This window comes from Gopherus evgoodei, chromosome 9 (genome assembly GCF_007399415.2).
Source record: "Gopherus evgoodei ecotype Sinaloan lineage chromosome 9, rGopEvg1_v1.p, whole genome shotgun sequence".
Taxonomy (NCBI): domain Eukaryota; kingdom Metazoa; phylum Chordata; order Testudines; family Testudinidae; genus Gopherus; species Gopherus evgoodei.
Window position 1 is genome coordinate 29,114,468 of NC_044330.1, and position 25,770 is coordinate 29,140,237.

General features: G+C 40.6%; 1 protein-coding gene across 1 annotated transcript; it reads left to right on the forward strand.

Annotated features, from left to right (window-relative positions):
* The first annotated feature begins 83 nt into the window (after window positions 1-83).
* Window positions 84-24,832, forward strand: LOC115657640 (glutathione hydrolase-like YwrD proenzyme). Its single transcript, XM_030575702.1, has 9 exons — window positions 84-292; window positions 3,612-3,759; window positions 5,218-5,472; window positions 10,400-10,543; window positions 15,134-15,221; window positions 15,915-16,086; window positions 19,599-19,761; window positions 23,909-24,107; window positions 24,765-24,832. The coding sequence occupies exons 1-9, from the start codon at window positions 84-86 to the stop codon at window positions 24,830-24,832; spliced, it is 1,446 nt and encodes a 481-aa protein (XP_030431562.1).
* Window positions 24,833-25,770: the final 938 nt, after the last annotated feature.

Consider the following 25,770-nt stretch of genomic DNA (forward strand, 5'->3'; position numbering starts at 1 on the left):
TCTAATCCTCTGGTTCTGTGATTGCTAAATTGGTGTTTACTAGAGTCTTTATTTTAAGTGTGGCTGTGATTTTCCCCTGCACTATGAAGGAAATTCTGAGACTTCTATCAGATTTTAACAGGCTTCTCTCTTGCAGAGACGTTTTAAAGAATGGTGGAAATACCGTAGATGCTGCTGTGGCTATAGCTGCTGCCTTAAATTTCACTGAACCGTGCAGTACTGGCATAGGTTTGACCTGTTTCTGTCTCTGCTATGATGCAAACACAAAGAAGGTGCAAGGTTTGAGTGGAAGGTAAGTTCCAAAGATAAGGACAGAGAGTTACGATCCTGTGTTGGAGTCCAATGCAGTTGAGGGGAAAAATGCTCTCATGAGTTCATTGTCTATTTAATCCATGTCTGGATGCAGATTTTGAGCCAAGTATAAATATGGACATGCATCCAATGAAGTGGGTATTCACTCAAGAAAGCTCATGCTCCAATACGTCTGTTAGTCTATAAGGTGCCACAGGGCTCTTTGCTGCTTTTACAGATCCAGACTAACATGGTTACCCCTCTGATATATAAATATGGAGTAACTCCTGACTTAAAGGAAGTTATTTTGTTTTTCACTGTTATAAATGAGAGCAAATCTGTCCCAGAATCTCTCTTTCACTTTATATTTCTTCTTGCACCTTCCTTCCTTCCTTCCTTCCTTCCTTCCTTCCTTCCTTCCTTCCATGGAATTAGTTCAAATGTGTAAAAGAAAAGTGAATGTCTGTGGGTTGAAGATGAGGGACAAGAAGGGCAGTATTAGCAAGAGATCTTTAATTGTTCTAGGAAGAAGCATCTGGGTGAAATGTTACTGTCAGGCACAGAATTCTTTCCAGACCACTCAGCTGAATTGAGGCCAGTTTATTACTCTTGAATCTGGGCTCATAAGCTGTGAGTTTTGCTGATCCAAATGCTGATTTTTGAGGAAAGATTAGATCTCTGGGTACAGAACATCACACCAGATTATAAAAAAATGTTTTCCTGACTGAGTCTCTGCAAATTTTCACTTGGCACTGGCCTGACTTTATTGCAAATTAAAAATAAAATTTATAACATTAATTACCATCTGATTTAGGCTTTGCTCCTGTAAGCCCTCTGTGTGGGGAAAGCTCATATGGGCTTAAAAAGGGATTCCATGTGCAGAAGACTTGCAGAATCACATCTCTATGGTTCATTTTATAAAAGCACAATCCAGAGAGGAAGGGAAGGTCTTTTGGATTTCCTTGTAATAACTAAAGACTTTTATTCATTACTAAAAGTCACAGGAGGCTGATACAAAAAAGGGAAGTGTTATTTGTTAGCCAGATTGGAGTGGTTGTGGCTTTCAGAAGTGCTTTGTCTGAGGTTGGGAAAATCCTCCTTGTATAACAACTAAAATTATTCATCTATTGGGGACTGGATAACTCCAGAGAGAGCTCCTGTTGAGTTCAGAGTAAGGCCCAGTTGACGTTTAAAAATTAGATCAACCAAACTACATCACTCCTGGCCTTGAAAAATTTCACTCCATGTGTGCCATAGTGTGGTCAACCTAATCCCCAGTGAAGACCCAACCAGGTCAAAGGAAGAAATTCTTTTGACGATTGAGCTGCTGCCTCTCGGAATGATGAATTAATTACATCAATAGAAAAACCTCTTTCGTTAATGTAAGACGTGTCTATGCTACAGTGCTACAGTGGCATAGCTGCAGCGCCACAGTTGTTCCACTGTAACAGCTACAGTGTAGACATGGCCTAAATAAAGGCCCAATCTTGCTGCCTTTGAAATTAGTAGGAAAACTCCCATTGACTTGAATGGCAGTAGGATTGAGCCTTAGAATGTTCCATGGAAGTTAGAGCAGCTAGCGCTCAGCTGCCTCACAGGATCAGACCCTAGACTGGTATTGTTTTGGGTGAGCAAGTTCAGATGAGAGGGTTGCCATGAATCTGATCTTTCAGCCTCTTATACAGGCAAAACTCTAGTTCAAACCACTAGGCTTTCCTGGGATTGCATAAGTATAACTGAGCGCAGAATTTAGACTGATTTCAATAGGAATTTCACCAGAAAAGGCGTACAGAGTTAGGCTCTGTCTACATGAGGCTTGACAACATCCATAACATCATTGTCATGTCCTCTTTGTTCATTTTTAAATGAGTGCCTTCAGGCTGAGTTGTTTAATGCCTTTTCTGAATTACAGTCGAACTTCCAGATGGCTAGCCAGTCTCCAGTGCCAGTTTCACTGGAAAGACATTTGTTAGGGAGAGGTCAGATTCCAGATTTGCACCTCATTTCCTTTTCAGTTGTTTTTTTAATTTTCCTATATTTGAATTCTATTCAAATGCATTATTCATAATGGCGAAGAAATAACTGTTATTCCACAGCGGACTTTTATTGTATGTGTAATCAAGAAGCTATAAAAGAGGCAGGCAGATGGCTTTATAGCCTACCAGAGAGTTTTACTGTGGAAAGAATATCACTTCCAGGTGCCCTTATATTCTTGTTTGTTATGGTCATGAGGGAGAGCAATGAATACTCTAATGCAGATAACACTGATTTTCTTCACCTGTCTGCAAAGTATCAGGAAAGTATTTTAATGATATAACTCTGAGCTATATCCAATTGTACTAAGGGCCCTTGGGCTCTCTGCTGGAAATACCATTAGAGAATCCTTTCCCTTGGAAAATATTTACCATTATTCATTGGAATAATTTGTGCAAACTGTATCAATGATATAAAAGTGCTAGCAAAATAAAGATAATTTCTTGGAAATAAATATGAGATAAAGTCTGATTGAAACTTAAAACACAAGGGTAGAGGGAAAAAAATTACATTGGTCTGGGCTCCTGGACTTGCCATACTGAATACTGGAACAGGGGCCAGAAACATTACTAATTGAAGGGACCAGTGACAATCTGAAGGTTCAATTTTTTCACAAGTCACCAAGGCTAGAATTTTTTTGCTCTACAAGGTCTGTAGGATTGGTCCTAAATGCTGTATCTCATTGAAAACCTGCTGACCAGCATGACACAGCATTTACTTCTACTCCCAGTGGTTCATAAGATGTCAGGCTTTAAAGCTACATTTTTCTGATTACCATCTTACCTTCTTTCGCCCCATTTCAGTTCTGATCTATTTTTAGCAGTGACTATCTCAGAAACAGCTAGAACCCAGTATTTTATGCAGGTGGGAAATCCAACTTTCCAAGAGCTATATTCTGTGAGGTTCTGATACACACACTCTCAGCTCATATGGCCATTCCCACTGAGTTGTCAGTTGCTCTAAGGCACCTCACAGAAAGTGTCCCTGACCGGATATTGCTGACTTTCTGACAGAAATGAAATATGGGAAAAGTCAAGGTGGCAATTCAAATAACTTGTTTTTAAATATGGTTTTTGCAGAGTAAGGCCTGCAGGATATGGGACACAGTGAACTGGTTTGTGAAAAATGTGACTTTGTTATAATTGTTCTGATGCATTTTCATGCTGTTGCTGGGCATGCGCTTACTGCTGTACTGTGCTTCCAGTGTTACTATCACTCTTTTGTCAACTGAACCTGATGGCCTGATATTTTGTCATGTTCCGTTTGCACTTCTGTTTGCCTTGCAGTGGCAGGTCTCCAGAGGCATTGACCATTGAGTTGTTAAAAGTGCAAGTTTTAATGAGACAAAGCCTCTTCCTTCATGCTCATAATATCACTGTGCCAAGCACAACAGCTAGCTGGTGTGAAGCTGTTTCCCTATATGGAAGCAAAAAGGTGAAGCTCAGTGAAAATGTTTGTTTTAAAGAAGTTGTTTAATACACATTCTAGGTACAATATAAATACAAATTCTGCTAGCAGTGTTGTGAGTTTTTTACCCATTATCTTATCTTTGTTAAATCTGCTGTTTAATCCAGCTTTGTTTCATTTTGATGTCTGTGTCCCTTTTCCCAGTAATTTCACAACTGAAGGACAATTTTCGTGGGCGAGGAGTTCAATGCAGGCATGTGCTCAGATCTGGGATTGTGGTTCTGGCTCTGGCCCTGCTCCTGCCCCATCTCTCTAATGGGACAAAGCTGCAAAGCTTGGATATGGATCTAAACTTTCCTAAGGAGCTGGGTTAGGTCTTGAGTTCTGGTTTATGTCCTTTCCTAGGTTTTTTCATTTTAAAAGGAATGGGAAGGCAAAATTCAGGAACTACCTTTTGGCGTTGGTTTAAATAGATGGCTCTCCTTTTGTTCCTTTATATAGGAAACACTAATTTGTAAAATTACAATAGTGCATTTTTTTAAATGGAGGGAAATGTTATAAAGAAAACCCCAAAGACAAGCAGATTAGCCATTTACATTTAAAGTTCCCTTTCATATTACCAGCCACTTACTGCATTAGGGGAGTGATCATGACACCATCCCATCCTAATACTCTTCCCTACCAAGAATATTTGAGAGATGTTGGAAAATCAAAAGCTCACTGAGCACTGAGCTAGGAGCAATACTTAGGATTTGTGCTCCCTGGACTGGTAGCAGCTGAGAGTGTAGTAGAGATGGGATGTTTTCAGTTCTTGGGGGAGGAGCGGGGTAGTCATGACGGGGCACCACTTGTGCTTCATGCAATGATTGTTGTGTCAGCAAGAAGGAAAAGTGGGAAAATCGTGTCCCAGAATGACAGGGATGGCAAAAATCCTCTATCCTCCTAGACCTGTCCCTCTTTCATTGTTAATAGGGAGAAAAAACAGTAATAAAGAGTCAGCATTGAAATCTGGATACTCTTCTGCCATAAAAACTGAGCTGAGCAAAACCTTACTACATAGGACATTACAGGGGAACAGGAGGGAAAAAATAATTACCGTGTTACTCCACTGAAGTGTCACTTACAGTCATTACTTACCTATAACTGCTGCAAGTGGGCATTGCATGTGTAAAATAATAAGAATCAGAAGTTCCAAAACAAATGTAGCACTTTAAGCACAGTTGTAGGTAAAGTGCCATATTGATGCAGTCTGATACGCTATGTGTTGGTTTCTTTGTAAGAACTAAGGTCCTGCTCGTACAAACAGTTACAAGTACCTAACTTGATGTTTATGAGTAGTCTCACTGCCTTCTGTGGAACGACTTCTGTGTAAAGTTAAACCCATGTACAAGATTTTGCTTTTTTGGGCCCGAGTTGCAAATTCAATAATCTGGAAATGATTTTGTCATCTTTTCCTAATTGTTTATTCCACTCTCCATGGGACAGATTCTGCAAGCTGCTATCAAATCAGCTGAGAAATGTTTTCCTGTGTCAGAGATTACTGCCTATCATTGGAAATGTGGTGCTCATGTATTACAAGCACCTGGAAACAAACCTGGGAAAGAGCTACCGAATCATGGCTACACTCCTCATCATGGACAAGGGATCTGCAATCCATTTTTGGTCAACACCTTTGACATAAGGAAATCTGTGTTTAGATTACAGTCCCTGGGATATTTGGAACAACTGAGTAACCAATGGGTGTTTTGCTTTGTTTGTAAAATTAAACTTATTTTAGCATGCATCTCCTTATTAATGTCACAACTGGGATGTAGGTGGTCTGACCTACTGGTCAGAGCAGGAGTCCGGTAGGATCAGGTAACCAGGAAATCAGAATTAGGAGACAAACTAGATGTAAAAAATACGAATAAGTAACACTTTAAATGTTTATTGTGTTCTTTAAAAATAGTAAATGATTTGCACAACTATGCCCCCCAGATTACCATGCCGCATATCCTGCAGAAATGTGTGTATTATAATGGGACACTTCTAATAGATATATTTTTTGTAAATGGTTAACATTTTTTTCCTTTTGTTTCTTAATGTGTCTGGATGATTAAGAAGAGGAGTTCACTGAGTTTCAGTTGATTAGTTGTCTCCTGTTAATATTTAACAACTTGGTACCAGGTTGTAACCTGTTACTTAAGGGAACACTCCCTTGTTATATAGAAGAGACGATACACCTCATCCCACTGTTTGTCCTTTCATCCCTTCAGTACCAGGTACCTCCTGGGGCAAAATGCACCGTCTGATTCACCATTGCCTTTGAAATGCTAAAACCCTGTCACATCAAAGCAGGTTGCTGCCTTCTATCTCTGCACAGAGGTTGGGGTGGAACCCTGCAGTGCAGCGGCTAAGATTCATAGGGCCTGATTTTGATCTCGCTAATGGTGGTATAAACCAGAAGTAACTCTTTAAGTCATTTGAGTTACACTGGTATGAGTGGAAAACAGCCTTGTGAAACCCTACTCCTATTAAAGTCAGTGGGACTCTTGCCATTGACTTATATGGGGCCAAGAATACAGCTGTACTATTTGGTCTTGTATGAAGATTCTTCTCCTGAATAATCCCATGCCACCTGTTAAAAAACTCATTGAACATATTTCTCATTTGGAGAGGTCATTATTTTGTATACTCCATCCATTCTTTCTGTAGATGCACTCTATTTTCAATTCTAATCCTGAGACCACTGCTTAGCATGCTGACCAATGTTGTCTCAGTGTTCACTTGTGATCCTCTACCTGTCTCTCTCTAGCCAGCTGTTGTGTCTTGTTTTATAGTGAGATTATAATATCTTTGAGGCAGAAACCACCTTTTTGTTCTGTGATTGTACAGTGCCTAGCACAATCGGTTCCTCTGTGCTACTGCAATACAAATAAATAATATTTCTTGAAAGCTGAACAAACTAAACTTCATAAAGGTATAATAAGTATGCCCGAATCTTAAATACCAGACATAGATCAAATAGAGCTATAGTAAAAAAACCAGCAGATTAATTTAAATTTAAAAAATCCTTAAATGTAAACTGTGCTGTTAGCACCAACTACAGCAACCGCTAACCAGAAATGAAATGAATTAGGCCCTCAAATTCCCTATCCCACTCAATGTTTGTAACCCTCTAGTAAGGGCGCACATAATGCAGACATCTGAGGTCAATAGATTGCAGTTCTCCCGCAGCTATAATCCTTTCTGTTCGCAGACTTTTCTCTACTTGGCTTGTTCACTAAGAGCTATATTCACAACAGGATTTAGGTACCTGACTGCCATATTAGGCATCTAAACCCCAGAATCAAGCTCCTCTGGTATGTACAAAACACCCCCTGCCGAACCTTGTAGGGACCTAAACTCTTTCGGTGCATAAATTTTTCCAGTAAAAGTTCCTTAGACACCATGTTTCTGCCCTGATCTGGCACTCCACAGTTCTACTTTGGATGAATGATTAAAGAATCATTGAAGCAGGTGGACTGGATGCTGTCTCCCTCACACCCTGGGTGAACGTTTGAACCACCAGGAAATAGAGTCATTCTCATGTTTGTGCTCTCTCTCTGGCCCAATGACTCTCTGATTATTTATCCACAGTGGAACAGCTTCAAACAGGGGAAGTCGAGCATGCACCCTGCCCTGTCTTTTGCTTACTTATATAGCTATGGAATGCCCTTCAATTCTTAACATTAAGCTATTGCTGTGTAACCTATATGCTAGTTCTTTAGTATCTGTCACACCCTTGCTTCTTTGAATAAATGCATTACACATACATGCACATATAATTATAAGACAAAGCTACTTGCCCTACCTGCTGAAGCACCAGTATCTGTGATACCTTTGCTTCTTCTGCTTAATAAACTTAGTTTCTCCTAACCTGGCTTAGTCTCTCCATTCAACAGAGATGTAACTTTCTGACTTGGGGCTCAGAAGTCAGTGAGAGTTTCTTCTCGATACTGACTTCAGGGAGAGTAGGATTGGGCTCATACCTTGCCTATATATTAATAATGCAAAGTACATTGCTGATGAAATACTATGTGCTGCCAATGCAAATATGTCATGTCTTCACTAATCAAAACTAATGATGTGGTGGATAGAGGGAAAGCATTGTGGATTACCAAATGTGAGTGAGTGAATTCTGCAAGTGTGTAAGCTAGGACAAATTTAACCCTTAGGGAGTACTGGTCTACACTACGCGTTTAAACCGATTTTAGCAGCGTTAAACCGATTTAACGCTGTACCCGTCCACACTATGAGGCCCTTTATATCGATATAAAGGGCTCTTTATATCGGTTTCTGTACTCCTCCCCAACGAGAGGAGTAGCGCTAAAATTGGTATTACCATATCGGATTAGGGTTAGTGTGGCTGCAAATCAACGGTATTGGCCTCCGGGCAGTATCCCACAGTGCACCACTGTGACCACTCTGGACAGCAATCTCAGCTCGGATGCAGTGGCCAGGTAAACAGGAAAAGCCCCGCGAAATTTTGATTTTCATTTCCTGTTTGCCCAGCGTGGAGCTCTGATCAGCACGGGTGGCAATGCAGTCCCAAATACAAAAAGAGCTCCAGCATGGACCGTACGGGAGATACTGAATCTGATTGCTGTATGGGGAAACAAATCTGTTCTATCAGAGCTCCATTACAGAAGACGAAATGCCAAAGTGTTTGAAAAAAAAATCTCCAGGCTACACAGTGCTGCGTGACAAGCGTAACGGGAAGCCAGAGACTCAAACGGATGCTCATGGAGGGAGGGAGGGGGGACTGAGGACTCCAGCTATCCCATAGTCCAAAGCAGTCTCCGAAAAGTATTTGCATTCTTGGCTGAGCTCCCAATGCCTGTAGGGTCAAACTCATTGTCCGGCGTGGTTCAGGGAACAGATCGTCAATTTACTCCCTCCCCCCCCCACGTGAAAGAAAAGGGAAAGAAATCATTTCTTGACTTTTTTCAATGTCACCCTATGTCTACTGAATGCTGCTGGTAGACGCGATATTGCAGCAGTGAAGAGCAGTATCCACTCCTCTCCCCTCCCTAGTGGCAGATGGTACATGCCTGATAACTGCTGAATACCCCTGGCTGGCCTCAGGGGTGCCTGGGTAAAAATAGGAATGATTCCTGGTCATTCCCAGTAGATGGTACAGAACAGCTGGTAACCTTCTTCATCATAGCCACGGGGGGCTGAGCTCCTTCAGCCCCCTCCCTTTCTGGTGTAAAGAAAAGTTTCTGTACTGCCTTGACTGTCATAGCAGCGGGATGCTGGGCTCCTCTCCCCCACACTGCTTAATGTCCTGCCTGGACTGTCATAGCACGGGGAGGCTGCCTCCCCCTCATTTTATCTCACTAACAAGTCATTGTTTCTTATTCCTGCATTCTTTATAACGTCATGACACAAATGGGGGGGGGCACTGCCATGGTAGCCCAAGAAGGTTGGGGGAGGAGGGAAGCAATGGGTGGAGCTGTTGCAGGGGCAACCCCTGTGAATGGCATGTAGCGCATCATTTCTGCGGGATCTGACACGGAGCAGCTGTACTCTCTGATACACTGCTTCTCTAGTACACTTGCCCCAAATTCTAGGCAGGACTGACTCTATTTTTAGAAACCATAAAGGAGGGATTGACTCAGGGAGTCATTCCCAGTTTTGCTTTTGCGCCCCTGGCCGACCTCAGCCAGGGGCACCCATGATAGCAGCAGACAGCACAGAAGGACAGATAACCTTCATCTCATTGCCAAATTACCCTGGCAGCAGATGGTACAGAACAACTGGTAACCATCTCTGCTATCATGCAAAAGCAAATGAATGCTGCTGTGTAGGGCTGGAGTATCGCCTCTGTCCGCGGCATCCAGTACACATACGGTGACTGTTAAAAAGAAAAGCTGAACGGGCTCCATGGTTGTCATGCTATGGCGTCTGCCCGGACAATCCAGGGAAAAAGGGCTTGAAATGATTGTCTGCCGTTGCTTTCCCAGAGGAAGGAAGGAATGACGACATTTACCCAGAACCACCCGCGACAATGATTTTTGCCCCATCAGCCACTGGGCTCTCAACCCAGAATTCTAAGGGGCGGGAGAGACTGCGGGAACTATGGGATAGCTACGGAATAGCTACCCACAGTGCAACTCTCCAGAAATCGACGCTAGCCTTGGACCATGGACGCATACCGCTGAATTAATGTGCTTAGTGTGGCCGCGTGCACTCGACTTTATACAATCTGTTTTATAAAACCAGTTTATGTAAAATTGGAATTATCCTGTAGTGTAGACGTACCCCTAGATACAACAGACATTGCTCAAAAAGCTCTGAACTCAACCAGAGATGGCTTAAAGTAATTAAAAGGGACAACAAGCTAAGTGCTTCCCTATTGACAGACTGCCATTTCAATAGAGATGCAATGCTTTGAATGTGTTGCATAGGATATAAGACAGGGCAGAACTGGATCAAAGTTCTCCCAGATGCACAATCATTCTCAGAGTGGATTTTACATGTTTTTCCCATGTAAATCACCGAAATCATCCAAATCATATAACCAGTAGAATTAAATAGTTTAATCCACATGAAGATGCCAATTTAACTTTGACCAAGACAAACTTGCTGTGCTAGAATGTCCTTTGTTTTGTAGGTTTCAGGCTAAATGCTACAACTCTTTCAGGAGCTGACAAAATCTGGCAAAAGAAGATTCTATGCAGGTTGTGTTGCAGAAGCTATTATAGAAAGCGTTCAGAAAAACGGAGGAATAATGGATTTAGAAGATCTCAAAAGCCAGGTCAGCGATGAAGTCAAACCAATTTACAAGGTATTCAAGGAAGGTTCAGTGTTCTGAACGTGGTAGAGATCATGAGTTTGGTTTACCAAGTTAGGCATGAAGAAGTGTACTTATGTATTTGCATGCCTAATTTATATCTGCGAATATCCACCAGGCATGAAGAAGTCAAGTATTTGTCCTTGTGAATGCAAATGCCATTTGTGTGCATAAGGCCATCTAGGTGCCTAACCGGCTATATAGGAATACAAATAACCTAGCTATATGTTCACATCAGCTATTTATGGATAATGTGTGTGTGCAATTGTGCAGGTCTAACATAGAAAACATAGCCCTATTTTGTTTCTTAGCAATTACCTAATGAATTCATTACAAATTAAAGATGGGCTCAAGCTGTAAAATTTTGATTCAGATCTGGATTTTGAACGCTGAGGTTTGAAGTGTTTTGATCCGTGAGTTTGATTCAAGCTTGCCTTCCTGTAAATGTGAATATGATGAGCTAATGAACGGCTAAAAAGCAAATCGATTTTTTTTTAGTTAAGAGTGGAAACTATTTCTTTTCATTGTAATTATTTTTAATAGAATGTAGATTGAACAGTCTGTTCAGCATGGGGAAAAAGCTCCATGCCCTTCAAGCTTCTACATCCATCTGAGGAATTCAGCAAGAAACCACTGAGCTGCAGTATTTATCAGGGAAGGGAGAAGTGAGGGGTAGCTGTGTAGATCTTGTGAAAGTAGAATGAATTATATTGTGAAAATAGAAAGGATTAAAGAAATGCTGTCTGTACCTTTAAGAAAAACTGTTGGAATGCTGCAATCCAGGTGTCAGGAATACAGACATTCACATAGAACAATTGCACCATTTAAGGGCAATTGGTGAAGTATTAGCCTCAGATCCATAAAGAGTTAGTAAGGAAGTAGGATATGCATGCTGTGCCCCAGGTGAATTTTACAGTTTTGCTTTCTTTGTTCCTTTGTCTGATTCCCGCTCTTTTATCTGTATAAATAAGACTGTTTTGGCCTTGCATGGCCGCTCACATATTCTGAATGTTATTGGCAGAGCGCTGTGCTAATAAAACAGAGTGGTCTGACAAATTGTGAGTCCTGATTCTAACTTTGACAATCTGCTGTCCAGTGCAACTTTCTACTGGACTTACAGGAACTAAGCAGTTTGTTTTAATATTCAAAGCTGAGGTATCCAGCAGCTGTGCTTTGCCACTTAGCAGGGATCCATCTGAAAACATTCATACTAAAAAGAAAGCAAACTAGTATTCTGCCTGCCAGTGAATCTCTCTCATTCAGGTTGTGAATTCTAGGTACTATTTGTACACCTCCTGAAGTCTTTACTTTGGGAAAGCTCCCATTGACTTCTCACTGAGTAAGAACTTAGTCATGCATCTGAGGAAGTGGGTATTCACCCACGAAAGCTCATGCCCCAAAACGTCTGTTAGTCTATAAGGTGCCACAGGATTCTTTGCTGCTTTTACAGATCCAGACTAACACGGCTACCCTCTGAAACTTAGGAGTTGAGTCCCCTGTATAATGCCAAAAAGATGCTGAATTTTGAGTTATTAGTTCAGCAAGGGACTTACAAGACTGTGCCTAAACTTAAGCACCAGTCCTATTGTAATCAACAGAACTACTCATATGCTTACAATTAGGCAAGCTGTTAAGTACCTTGCTGAATTGGACCCTGAGGCGAGACAAGGGAGCATTAGGAGAAAATTCAGCCTTGTGATTTCCTGGGCCTTCTATCACTCCCCCCACTCATAGCTTCTTCCACAAGAAGCTACCACATGTTGCTCATTGTTTTTATATTCTCCTACCTCCCTCTCCCTCATACTTCAGAGAAGGACTTTTCTATCATGCAGCCTAGACTGGAATGGAACTGAGGTTTCCTTGCCAATCATCTTTGGAATTCTTTCCTTTGTCCCACAACTTCTCCTCTGTATGGTGGCCAGATTGGCAAAATAAAAACCCTTCCTTTCCCCTATGTCCACTGCTGGTCTGAAGATTCTCCATAGCTTTACACAATGAGATCACAATCAGACTCTCCCCGTCTTTGCTTTTCCATCAGGGGTTGGATTTGGGAATGTGTAACTGTGGAGTGGTTGGAAAGGAGCTATTCTGAGCATCTGCATAAAGAGATGGACTGAGTATTGACCAGAGTGGAGTTTCAGAAACATTTGAAGCCCATATCCAGGTACCCTCTCTCCTCCTTATTACCTCAACAGTTTTCTTGATGCTCTTTCTCACACTCTCCTTCCATCTGACTCCCTCTCCTCCCTTGTCACACAAGCAGATTCCTCTTCCTCCCCAGCCTAAAGGGAGACAAAAACATTCTGTTCTTTGCAGCTGCAGGGAATTCAGTCATGTCCAGGGAGGACACTAATAAGGCAATGTAGAAAACTGTCACCTGAACTTTGTTCAGTGACTTACATGAAACTCATATGCCTTGAAACTCACAGATTTTTATGGCCAGAGCGATCACCTAGTCTGACATCCTGCATAACTCACAGAATTTAATGGTGGGACTCCTGCATCTCACCCATCAAGTTGTGATTGAACTGGAGCATATTTTCTAGAAAGACATCCAGTCTTGGTTTAAATTCTCCATCATTTGGAGTCTTACCACAGCCTTTGGGATCTGTTCCAATGGCTAATTATCTTCCCTGTCAAAAATGGGCATCTTATTTCCTTTTTGCACTTTGCTGATTTAAATTCCAGCCACCTGGGAGGCCTGAGCACAGTTCCTAATGGATGGGATTCCTCTCCTTGAAAACCACTATCACAACTCATACAGCACTGGCCCTTGTGTTGGCAATCTCAACAGAGATGCCAACTACTGAATGGGCATGAAAACCAACTTACTTTCTCACCTCTAAAGATGGTCCTTTCAGAGTTGTAAAGCAGTGTAGGGATGCTAGGACTGCATGTGCTTTTACCAGCTCTGTGAGTACAGGTCTCCAGAGCTGTCAGTGCAGAGCCTTCCCAAAGCATGATGTCCACTGAAATTGCAAAAGACTAAGATTTTTTTAATGATAGGGATTGGTGGTGTCCTAGGCTTGATCTTGCATTCTTGGCATATCCCGGACTCCCATTAAGTGCCACAGGAGCTGTTGGTGCATAAAAAAATACAGGATTGGGCCCCAAGTGTTTTCAAATGCAGTATTCAATGGCTGTGTGTGATGTCACATGAATTTGGAAATTATATTTTGGATAGTTTAATATTCCCACTAATCCAATATCATAGGGTTGCTGAGCAGCATTTTTTGAGTGAATTGTTTTTATTCTCACCATATGAACAGTTGATTCTTGCATTTTTCATGGAGTACGTACGTAATCAAACGCTGTGCTTGCACACCCAACTATTAACTAAGGTATGTCAAAAGACAGTCAGTGCTTCCTGACCTGCTAATAAAATCATTAGTCATAGATACACATCCACTATATACTGAGTAATATTACTAAATATAGATACAAGGGAACATACCCAGAGCAACTTACACATGCTATTTTGAAATAACTGGACAAATCTAGATCCAAACCTGTAGTCCAGGATCGCCAACCCTTGGCTGTTACCCGTCAGGGAAATCTGCTGGCGGGCTAGGATGCTTTATTTACCTGCAGCATCCACAGGTTCGGCTGATCACGGATGCCACTGAGCACAGTTCGCCATTCCAATGGGGGCTGCGGGAAGAGGCAACCAGCACATCCCTCAGCCCACACCACTTCTCACAGCCCCCATTGGTCTTGAACGGCTAACTGCAGCGAATGGGAGCTGTGTTTGGCTGAATCTGCAAACGCTGCAAGTAAACAAACTGTCCCGGCCTGCCAGCAGATTTCCCTGCATATAGTCCTTACTCAGGGAAAACTCCAATTGACGTAAGTGAGTGTGTTGTCAAAGAACACAGGGCAGGCTCATTTGTTATCAATTTAAAAATGAACTCACAGGGTTATAGTGTATAATTTAATATTCAAAGACAGGCAACTCTATATATTACTCAGTTAATGCTGATAAACTTTTCAGATAAATAGGTATTTAACCTTTCGAAGCAGATATAGAACTTAATGGTTTTAACATTAGATTTTACAAACTGAATTGGATAAGTTCAATGTTACAAGGACAAGTTTGCATAAGCACTCAAAAAATAAGTTTTATTTATATTTGAAACATAGGCTCCTGTTTTCCCACATACTCCATTGAGCCAATGTATATTTAGGAAAGACTATACATGGGAATTCTCAAAGAGTTTTACAAAGCCAATGTCTGTATTTACTTTATGGGCAAAAGCCGCCCCCCAGGCAGAGGACTAGCATTTTATCCTTTATGGCAACAATAAAAGGGGAAAACAACATTGCTTACACTAGTGTAATGACAATGGTTTGGGTCATTGATGTAGAATACTGTACTGTTTTATAGGGGCGCCATACTATTGTTATACAAGGTTGAATGAAAGAAAAATTATACCACCTTAATGTTACCTGGTTTCTCTTTGCCTCGAAGAAATGCCCAGTTTTATTACATCATTGTTGATATATAAGTATGTCATAATATTCGGGAAACCTTTAGAAAGTTTTTTTTTTAAAAGAGGGGAATAATAATACCTCTTGCTATTCCAGGATGTGAATGTTTGGGAAATCCCTCCAGATGGACAAGGAATCACAGCTTTGACAGCCCTGCACATTTTAGACAATTTTAATATTAAAGGTCTAGGTTATGTCCAATGGAAAGAATTTTTCTGTGTCTGTGAAATTTTCCTTTGAGGATGATTTAAGCAGACACAAAAGGAAGATTTCCAGGCATGTTAATGTTCTTTTTCAACGTTGAAGAAAATTTTCCTCAAAGCCAAGCAAAAAGGGAAATAAAATTGTTACTAGACATGACTCCACTCTACAGTGGATAATTCTCTACTAAATATCACAATATAGTAAACAGAGTATAGTGGGACTTGGACTGGGACATTTTCTAGTATAAAACAGACTCTCTGAGATTTATGTTTTTGAAAATTTAATATAAATTTGAAAATTTAGCAAATTACATGACAACTTCGAAGAGTGGCCCTGATATAACTTCAAAAATAGTGTGATATTTTATAAATAGCTTGATTCCAGTTCAAAATTCGGAGTTGTTCAGATAGCGTCAAGTGGAATAAAACACCTAATACCACTGAAGACTATAAGCCAAATTTTGAAGAATTCTTAAGTCCAAAATGAATGATTATTTCCTTAGTATCCCTGGAAAGAATTGATCAGATCCATCCCTTGTAATACTCTGTTGAAATCAATTCAATAGTTAATGTCATCCAATAACAGCAGGGTAAACAATGTCCTTACAGCCTGAAAAAACACTGAAAGGTTAAAAATAAACTAAAACTTTTGTCATTTTTGTTGGCATTTTTAGACATTGGCCATAACACTGCTGACTATTTACATGTGCTGATTGAAGCCTTAAAACTCACCTTCTCTGTTACTTTCTGGTTCTGTGTTGACCATGACACATTTCCAATACCTACAAAAGAACTTCTTTCTAAAACATATGCCAAAGGATGCTTGGAGGTAGTTAAATTCCAAAAGTAAGGCTTCTTCCTTTGCTTGCTTTTGTGGATTATTAGCGTAAGTACATTTCTGATCTTGGTGAGAAAGATAAGTCCATTCTATAGTATTAAGTAGGCTCTATTTATGAGAGTTGTTGGAGTTTTTAGTTTATTTCTGCATATGCTGGGGTCTGAATATCCTTTAATTTTAACACTAACCTGTCCCTGTGTTAAACTGCTCAGTGTAAAGTTCAAAGAGTTTACTGTTTGTGTATGTCGTTAGCCCAGGTTGTATCTAAAAGATAAAATGAAATGTGATAGGAAACTATCAAACATGATTCAACGTATGAATTGATAAACGTGGCAGTTTTCTCTTGTAATTAGGGCAATAATGGCTTATTACAATCAAGGAGTGGATTTTATTTAAAATATGCACTATATATAGCATATAAAAAGTGGAGAGCAGCCCAGATATCTTAAAATAAGTTTCACAGTCCTCAAAATGAATCCCTGAAACAATTTAATGTAAAAGTCACCCAATGATGATTGATCTTCTCTCTTGCTCAGAGCCCAGACTAAGGCTATTTTCCCTGGCCTGCTCTATTTAAGAAAAGGTCCTGTATCTCCACCCCTGTGATCAAAGAGCCATCCAGGAGGCCATAGTGAAACACACGATGTGTGAAAAATCATGTGTGCAATCCTTCTCTCTGTCTCTCAAGTGCTGGTGTCCAGGGCATTGGCCCATCTGTTCTATATGTAAATACACCACTGTCCCCGAGACAGAAAAATCTGCCAGCTCTCCAAAAGAAGGACTGCAACACTCAAACACCTAATCCTCTGCAAAACAGACTCCTGGGCTCTGACTTTGTTGCTCTGACAGACTGGCAGAAAATCTATTCTTGTTTAGTCCCATGCCAGCTAGCATAGAATAAACGTGGCCGGGAACTAAACAAGAGACAGTGTGACATGCAGTTCATGAGCCGCTGCAACAAAATAGGCTTGAATAAAGACTGGGAGTGGCTGGGTCACTACAAAAAGTAACTTTCCCTCTGTTGATACTGACACCGTCTTTCAACTGCTGGGAATGGGCCACATCCCCCCTGATTGAATTGGCCTTGTTAGCACTGACTCCTTACTTAGTATGGCAACTCCCACCTTTTCATGTGCTGTATATTTATACCTGCTACTGTATTTTTCACTCCATGCATCTGATGAAGTGGGTTCTAGCCCATGAAAGCTTATGCTCAAATAAATTTGTTAGACTCTAAGGTGTCACAAGGACTCCTTGTTGTTTTTGTGGCTACAGACTAACACAGCTACCTCTCTGAAACCTGCAACAAATCTGGCTCCCTGAGCACATTGCTGGTGGCTTATCCAGCTTACCAGCTGGAGTTTTAACACTGTTCTTGTACGTATGTGTATGGCTGATAGTTTTATTACTATCAGGAGGGGAGGAATAACACATTGCAGGCAGGAGGTGTTTACATTTTGGTCAAACTCTATAGTACCCTTTTAAGCATAGACATTTAGGGTGGCATTTTTAAACTTCATTTCTATTGTTTTTATATAAAATATAAACACTATTTAAAACATATATAAATACATGTGCTGGACGGAAATACCATACAAAAACAAAATTCAGTGTTCATTATTTGTAAAGCCTGGAAAAAACAGAACAAAAACAAACAAGCCCTCCCTCACACACACACACACACACACACACACCCCACACCCCAGAACGCATAGAGGTCATGCAGGCATCAATTATTAAAGTGACTAAAAAGATAAATAAGTGAGAACATAGCCTATGAGTATCAGGAATTAATATATAATAAACTGCAAAAGTATGCAATGTGTGAACAGACATCCTCCTATTTTTTTCAAATGTTTCTATTAGACAGTCATTTTTTCCATTAACGCAGTAGTAGAGAGCTCACTAAGCCAGTCTGTGCCTGAAGGAGGAATTTCAGTTTTTCATTTTCTCAGAATAACTCTTTTGTCCATTAAAATAGTTACTGCAATGTAATACGAACTCATCCAGCACCTGTAAAATACACAAGCTTGGGGAAGGAAAGATAACAACGCTTTAAGTTTTTGAGAGAGCATTGAATATTGTGTTCCAGACCACATGCTTTTTATGACAGGCAGGACCGGCGCTAGGGGTTTTAGCGCCCTAGGCAGACAGGAATTTCGTCGCCCCGCTCGCTGGTTTCGCGGCTCCGGTGGAGCTGCCACAGTCGTGCCTGCAGGAGGTCCACCAGAGCCGCACGAGCAGCCGACTGTCCGCAGGTACGACTGCGGCAGCTCCACTGGAGCCTCCTGCCACCCCCTCTGGCAAAACACTGCCCACCAATAATTCTGGTGGCCTAGGCGATTGCCTAGGCCCCCTAAATGAAACCGCCAGCCCTGATGACAGGTATAGAGGATGTGTGAATGGTTGGCATGTGACTGTTTGCATCTCCAACATTCACTGTGTGTCGCAAATCTATTTTGGGACAATTAGGACAGATAGTAGCACCTTGTATATTTCCTTGTATATTTGAAATGGAAAATGCTGAAACTGAGAAGGAGCTAGTCTTTTGGATATTGTCATTGCTTGTCATTTATTCCAGTTCATGCAAAAACCAGAGATCTTTCTAAAAATATCAACTAGATTCAGTAATGATAGGATTAATGAGGACGGATTCTTCAATAGTACAATAATGTCATCAGCATATAAACCGATTTTGTATTTTTTTCTTCTTTATAGTTACACCTTCAATAGCTGAGTGCTGACATATGTCTATTGCCAGTGGTTCAAGTGAGACATTAAAAAAGAGGGATGAGAGGACAATCCTGTCATGTATCTCTTTCTAGTTGAAATGCCTGAGAAATAATTCCATCAGTTGATAGTGAAGCCAGGGGATTGAGGGTGGTTTTAAAGGGTATTTTAAATATATATTCTTAAAGTAATGAACTGCATGAAAGACTTACGATAGGTCTCAAAATTCAAGAGAACAGTGACTAAAATAGGGTATTTCTAAATGTGATTTTTTAAAAATAAAAGTACCAACGCGTGTTAGCCTGCTTTTGTTTACTTTAGATAAGAGTGTTTACTTAAATTTGTTGGCAGTGCTGTATTTGTACTTAACCAAACATGGGATATACAGTAGAAACAATTTATTGATCTAGGCATTACCTGGTCATAAAAGGACTACAGACTTTGGATCCTTCCTGGGCCTTATCTTTCAATGTTGTCAGTTGAATTTTACATGATGTCCCTTTTGGGGCAGATTCTGATCTTCGTTATACTCTATTGTCTTTGGAGTTAATCCAGATTATACTGGTAGAGACCTGAATCTGGCCCTTTGTTTTAACAAACAAAACCCACACCAAAAAATTCAGGGCCAAATGCTGCTCATCATACTTATAGGAATATTCCCAGTGACATCAAGTAGGATTATTTGTGGGAGTAAGGTGAGCAACATGCCACCCTTATGATGCAATTTAAATTGGGCCATAAAATAGTGATTTTTGTTGCACACTAATGGTTTTTATTTTCCCTGTTTTAGAGCCAGTGACAAATATAATAAAGGAAATTTGCTACTGGTAGGAAGTGACACAGTTTACTTCACTGTGTTCAATGGTCAAGGCAATACCTCCTATGTCATCAACAGCAACTATATGGGCTTTGGCATAGGACTGGAACTAGGTGGCTGTGGATTTACTTTACAAGTGAGAAATTTTTTCCAAGCATAACATGTTTTAGTCTGCATGAAAACTCTCTAAAAAGGCAATTAGAGTGCTCTGCCATACAGTATCCTAAACTTACATTTTTTAATATATATTTTCTTATTAAGTTAGATCAGACTGTGAAATGAGTTGACCACTGTTTTAAAAAAAAAAACTTCATAGGTATTTCTTTGGCTTTACACGAAGTTAACATGATAAATTGTTTATAAACAGAGTTTGATGCTTCAAGCTCAGACTTGCCTGACACTGTTAATAGCATAAACAGCCATGGTCAACAGGTCACCGTAATGAAATATCCAGTCAATTTTTAGTAGATGTAGAACAGTGGGACCCATGTAGATTTTTCAGTACTCTCCTACATAAACAACTACATACATTCTTCCTGGGATCATTTCTTGGGCAGTGAAAATGAATTAGCCTTTGCTAATTTATTTTTGGCCAGTTAATACTAGCTGTAAGTAACAATGGATATGGAATTGAAACATTTCTTATTTTCAAATTTTATTATTATCCCCCATAGCCAAGAAAAAATGTTATACATTTGTGATAGATTCAAATTTTATATTTTTAGAGTATACATTTTCATTTGAATTTTGTATTATAAAAAGTCTTTGGAACATGAGCAGAACCATAATAGATTGTAAGTCTTATACCTAGATAAAATATGTAGAAATATCTTGTTCTTTCCTCTAGCAAAATGGCTAAGCCACATCACATTAAGTAATATGCATTAAACAGAAGTAAAGATTAGAAATGGCAGTTCAGAAATTAATAATTTGGAGATTATGAATATTAAATATATGTGAATATTGCCAAAACTATTGAGAGATGGAGGTTATTTCACACATTTTGTTTTCGAGAATTTGCTGTCTAAAGTATCTTTCATGCCCTATATACTCCTGAGGGAATTCTGTGCCAAAAAAATAAAAATTATGCACACACTATTTTAAAATTCTGCATAGAATACTCAAGGAGTTAATAGAGGAGGTATCTGAGCCTCTAGCTATTATCTTTGGGAAATCATGGGAGACGGGGGAGATTCCAGAAGACTGGAAGGGGGCAAATATAGTGCCCATCTATAAAAAGGGAAATAAAAACAACCCAGGAAACTACAGACCAGTTAGTTTAACTTCTGTGCCAGGGAAGATAATGGAGCAGGTAATCAAAGAAATCATCTGCAAACACTTGGAAGGTGGTAAGGTGATAGGGAATAGCCAGCATGGATTTGTAAAGAACAAATCATGTCAAACTAATCTGATAGCGTTCTTTGATAGGATAACGGGCCTTGTGGATAAGGGAGAGGCGGTGGATGTGATATACCTAGACTTTAGTAAGGCATTTGATACAGTTTCGCATGATATTCTTATAGATAAGCTAGGAAAGTACAATTTAGATGGGGCTACTATAAGGTGGGTGCATAACTGGCTGGATAACCGTACTCAGAGAGTAGTTGTTAATGGCTCCCAATCCTGCTGGAAAGGTATAACAAGTGGGGTTCCGCAGGGGTCTGTTTTGGGACCGGTTCTGTTCAATATCTTCATCAACTATTTAGATGTTGGCATAGAAAGTACGCTTATTAAGTTTGCGGACAATACCAAACTGGGAGGGATTGCAACTGCTTTGGAGGACAGGGTCAAAATTCAAAATGATCTGGACAAATTGGAGAAATGGTCTGAGGTAAACAGGATGAAGTTCAATAAAGATAAATGCAAAGTGCTCCACCTAGGAAGGAACAATCAGTTTCACACATACAGAATGGGAAGAGACTGTCTAGGAAGGAGTATGCCAGAAAGAGATCTAGGGGTCATAGTGGACCACAAGCTTAATATGAGTGAACAGTGTGATACTGTTGCAAAAAAAGCAAACATGATTCTGGGATGCATTAACAGGTGTGTTGTAAACAAGACACGAGAAGTCATTCTTCCGCTTTACTCTGCGCTGGTTAGGCCTCAACTGGAGTATTGTGTCCAGTTCTGGGCACCGCATTTCAAGAAAGATGTGGAGAAATTGGAGAGGGTCCAGAGAAGAGCAACAAGAATGATTAAAGGTCTTGAGAGCATGACCTATGAAGGAAGGCTGAAGGAATTGGGTTTGTTTAGTTTGGAAAAGAGAAGACTGAGAGGGGACCTGATAGCAGTTTTCAGGTATCTAAAAGGGTGTCATCAGGAGGAGGGAGAAAACTTGTTCACCTTGGCCTCCAATGGTAGAACAAGAAGCAATGGACTTAAACTGCAGCAAGGGAGATTTAGGTTGGACATTAGGAAAAAGTTCCTAACTGTCAGGGTAGTTAAACACTGGAATAGGTTGCCTAGGGAAGTTGTGGAATCTCCATCGCTGGAGATATTTAAGAGTAGGTTAGATAAATGTCTATCAGGGATGGTCTAGACAGTATTTGGTCCTGCCATGATGGCAGGGGACTGGACTCGATGACCTCTCGAGGTCCCTTCCAGTCCTAGAGTCTATGAGTCTATGAGTCTATATTTTATTTGTCAATAAATAAATGTGGCTCCAGTATGGCAGTGGGGATGCACAGGCCTCTGGTTGCATTGAGGTGGGAGATCACTATGAAGCCCCCAGAGGTACAGGGACTCAGCAGTGAGGCTGCACCTGCCCTCGACAGAGTGCAAGGGCTGGGCCTGCCCCAGAAACACCCAGGGGTCCTTCTTCTCTGCACCAGGTGTGGGTGGGCAGGCTCAGTCCAGCAGGATCCAAGTGTGGAGGGGATTAGTGTGAGTGGATCCATGTGTGGAGTGAGAGGTTTTTGTGTGGGGCAATCTGGGTGCAGATGGCTCAGTGTGAGATCTGGATGCACAGGGGCTCTTTGGAGGGGGGTTCCAGCAGGGGGAATGAAACTCTGCAGGGGATCCAAGTGAAGATGGTTAGGGCTCAGCTGGTGTGTGTGTGTGTGTGTGTGTGTGTGTGTGTGTGTGTGTGTGTGTCCAGGTAGTGTTGCCAGGTGTCTGCTTTTCAGCTCCATTTCAATGGGTCTGCTTAACAGGGGAGCCTCAGCTGCTGCCAAGGGGATGCTGCATCCCAGACTCCTGCTTTCCCCCACGATTCCCCTACCCTCTTTTCTTCTGTATCTCATCCTCCTCCTCCAGTGCCCCGCACCCCTCCCCTCACTCCCACATTCCCCTGCCCCTGCCCTATTCCACCCTACCTTTCTTACTTATCACACTAGAATTAAAGAATAATAATTAAAGAACCATTTGGCTTTTAATGGTTGGATTGAACTCTCGCTTGTATATTAGAAAATGGTCAATTTTATCATGTTAAAAATAAAAACAAATAAAGACTAAGGACTATATTTTCAAAGTGTCTAAGTGACTTATGAATCTATGTTTCATTTTAAGAAGTGATTTAGGCACATAGGAGCCTCACACCTGTTAACTTTCAAGAAGTCTTAGGCTTCTAAGTGCTTAAGTCACTTTTGAAATTGGGACTTGAGTCTCAAAGTGACTTAGGCACTTCTAAACATTTTACCCCAAGACTGAATCTGTGATCTCCAGGGCATTTGTAATACACTTGTTTCTACTTATATATATATGATACTACTTATATATTTTTCTTGAACCGACTATGTTGGCACTAACTGTTCTATGTATGACCATTTCCTGACTATGTCCCCAGGCAAAACTTATCCCTAGAGGGGAACGGGAGCTCCACAGACCTTCACTGACTTCAGTAATGAGGCCTAGACACGGACCCCACACTTCGGAGGGATGATGCTAAGCCCAAACAGTTGCTACAGTGGTCACTGTTAAAATGCTGCCATTTGAGAGCTGTTCACTATAGTTAGTATGATCATTTCTCAGGCTATCTTCCCCAGGAGTGCATGGGTGAGCTTGTCTGTGTATAGTTTCATCTCCTGCCTATATCCAAGAGTCTACTTGGGTGCTCCACATCTTGCATAGGAATCACTTTTGTGAGCTGCTCTCGCTGCTGCTCAGCTTTTGATACACGTTGGTGATGCCATGTGTGATGTCAGTCAGTGGGTTAGCTGGCCAACAATTTGAAAAGCTAGTAACGATCGTGCATGTTTAGTTTAGGCTGTGTGGTTCTTGTCCAGCCAGATGGCAATCCCAGGGGGATTTTATTCTATTAGTAAGGGTTTGTATTTGTTTTCTAGAATAGAGGATCCAGTTTCTCACTATCTCCAAGTTACCTGAACTGCCTCGCCCCGAGCAAATGGCTGTACCACATGATCATTCCTGCCCTTGCTACTGCGGCAGACACTGGGGACCTCTTGTGCTCCTTTGGAATAATGGGTGGGTTCATGAAGCCTCAAGGACACATGCAGGATATAAGTAATGTAAGTCCTTTGGAAGGTATGGCAGAACATCAGAAGGATTCACTGCTTATTTAAGAACCTTTCATTTCAGTGTTACTCTGTCTGGACAGGCCACAAAAACCTGCAGCCCAACAGAGCAGTGGCCTTGCTGATCTATGCATTTTATCCTAGTGCTGACTGATCAGCCATCAGCTGGTTTCAGATCAACTTCATGTTTTGTTTCTACCAAAGAACTCTGAGATGTTAAACACTGTATAATTTATATCAAAGGTCTCATTCTCCAAAGACAGTGTACAAGCACTACATGCAAATTTTAAGTGTATTAAAACTGATATGAGGATGTTTTCCTAGAGTCTAATCTGGTTTACTTTAATAATCTCTTTGAAGCCTGCTTGGGGAATCAGTAGCAAGCAGAGGTGGGTAAATGCTTCAGTTAAAATTTATGTGAACTTTGGTTTGAAGTTTTAAATGAATTCCCTCTGCCTGTGTTCAATTTCTATGATTATTCTAGTTAACAATGGTAAAAATATTAACAGCAAGTGTCAGATGACTATTGCAGCATATTTGTGGAAAACTAATTAAAGAGCTCTAAAAGTTACACTCTCTCAAACAGGGGAGTTTAAAAAAATAAAATAAAGTCCATTCCTGGACCACAGTAACTCATTTTTGATTATCTTATTTTGTGCCTTGACAGGTGCATTAGAGATTGAAAGAGAAAATAAACTAAAGGAGAGAGAAAATGAATTGCCAAAAGTGCCCTAAGAATTGGTTTTCTGTCTAGAGTGATCACCTTTGTTGCATAGAAATAAGAGAAAAGTACATGAAAAGTAAGAAACAATGCTTTATTTTAAGAGATATTTTAGGGAAACACTATTTCAATTAATATATCATGTATTTTTCTCTCAAGTGTATGTTTCTGCTGCCCTTCAGTATAGAGTGCAATTATCATAAGCTTCGATTTAATGTTTGAAATGGTACTTATCAGTTTTAAAATTTCAATATCTCTGTTTTTTTAAATCAGTTCATTAAATGCTACCTGTACAACTGAAATTAACTTTTAATTTGAAACTCAGCCTTGATGCAATCAATATTTAGGAGTTTCCTGCAATCTGTCCAAGTCTGTTAATACAAATAAAATATTCTTTCCACAACTGCATTGGAGGTAGGAATGGCCATAAATAAATTCCATGAGTTTTAAGAAAGTGGGACAAGGAGGTGGCTACCATGTTTCAAATTCCCAGCACTTTCCCTGCACACAACACTCAAGCGGGCAGTTAAGGGTGGCAAGCATATAGTGATGTACCTCATCCGGGGCATCAAATGCCCCAGTAACAACTTATGTGGGTGAAACCAGATAATCACCACACTCTTGAATGAACTCACGCAGAAAGAGACCAAAAAAACATATCATCTGTGGGCACACACTTTTCATAAAGCAATCACTTCATAACTGATTTTTCAATACTTGTCCTCAAAGGAAACCTGCATAACACCTTCAGAAGACAAACTTGGGAACTTATGTTCATAACTCTACTAGGCACCAAAACCCATGGACTGGACAGGGCCACTGGTTTTATGGCTCATTACTACAGTTTGTAACGCACCAAACTGCCTGCTACCCTTAACTGCCTGCTTCAAACACTTTATGCCTAACAATCTAACCCGCAGTTGCCCACTTTATTTCAAGTAACTGCCTCCAG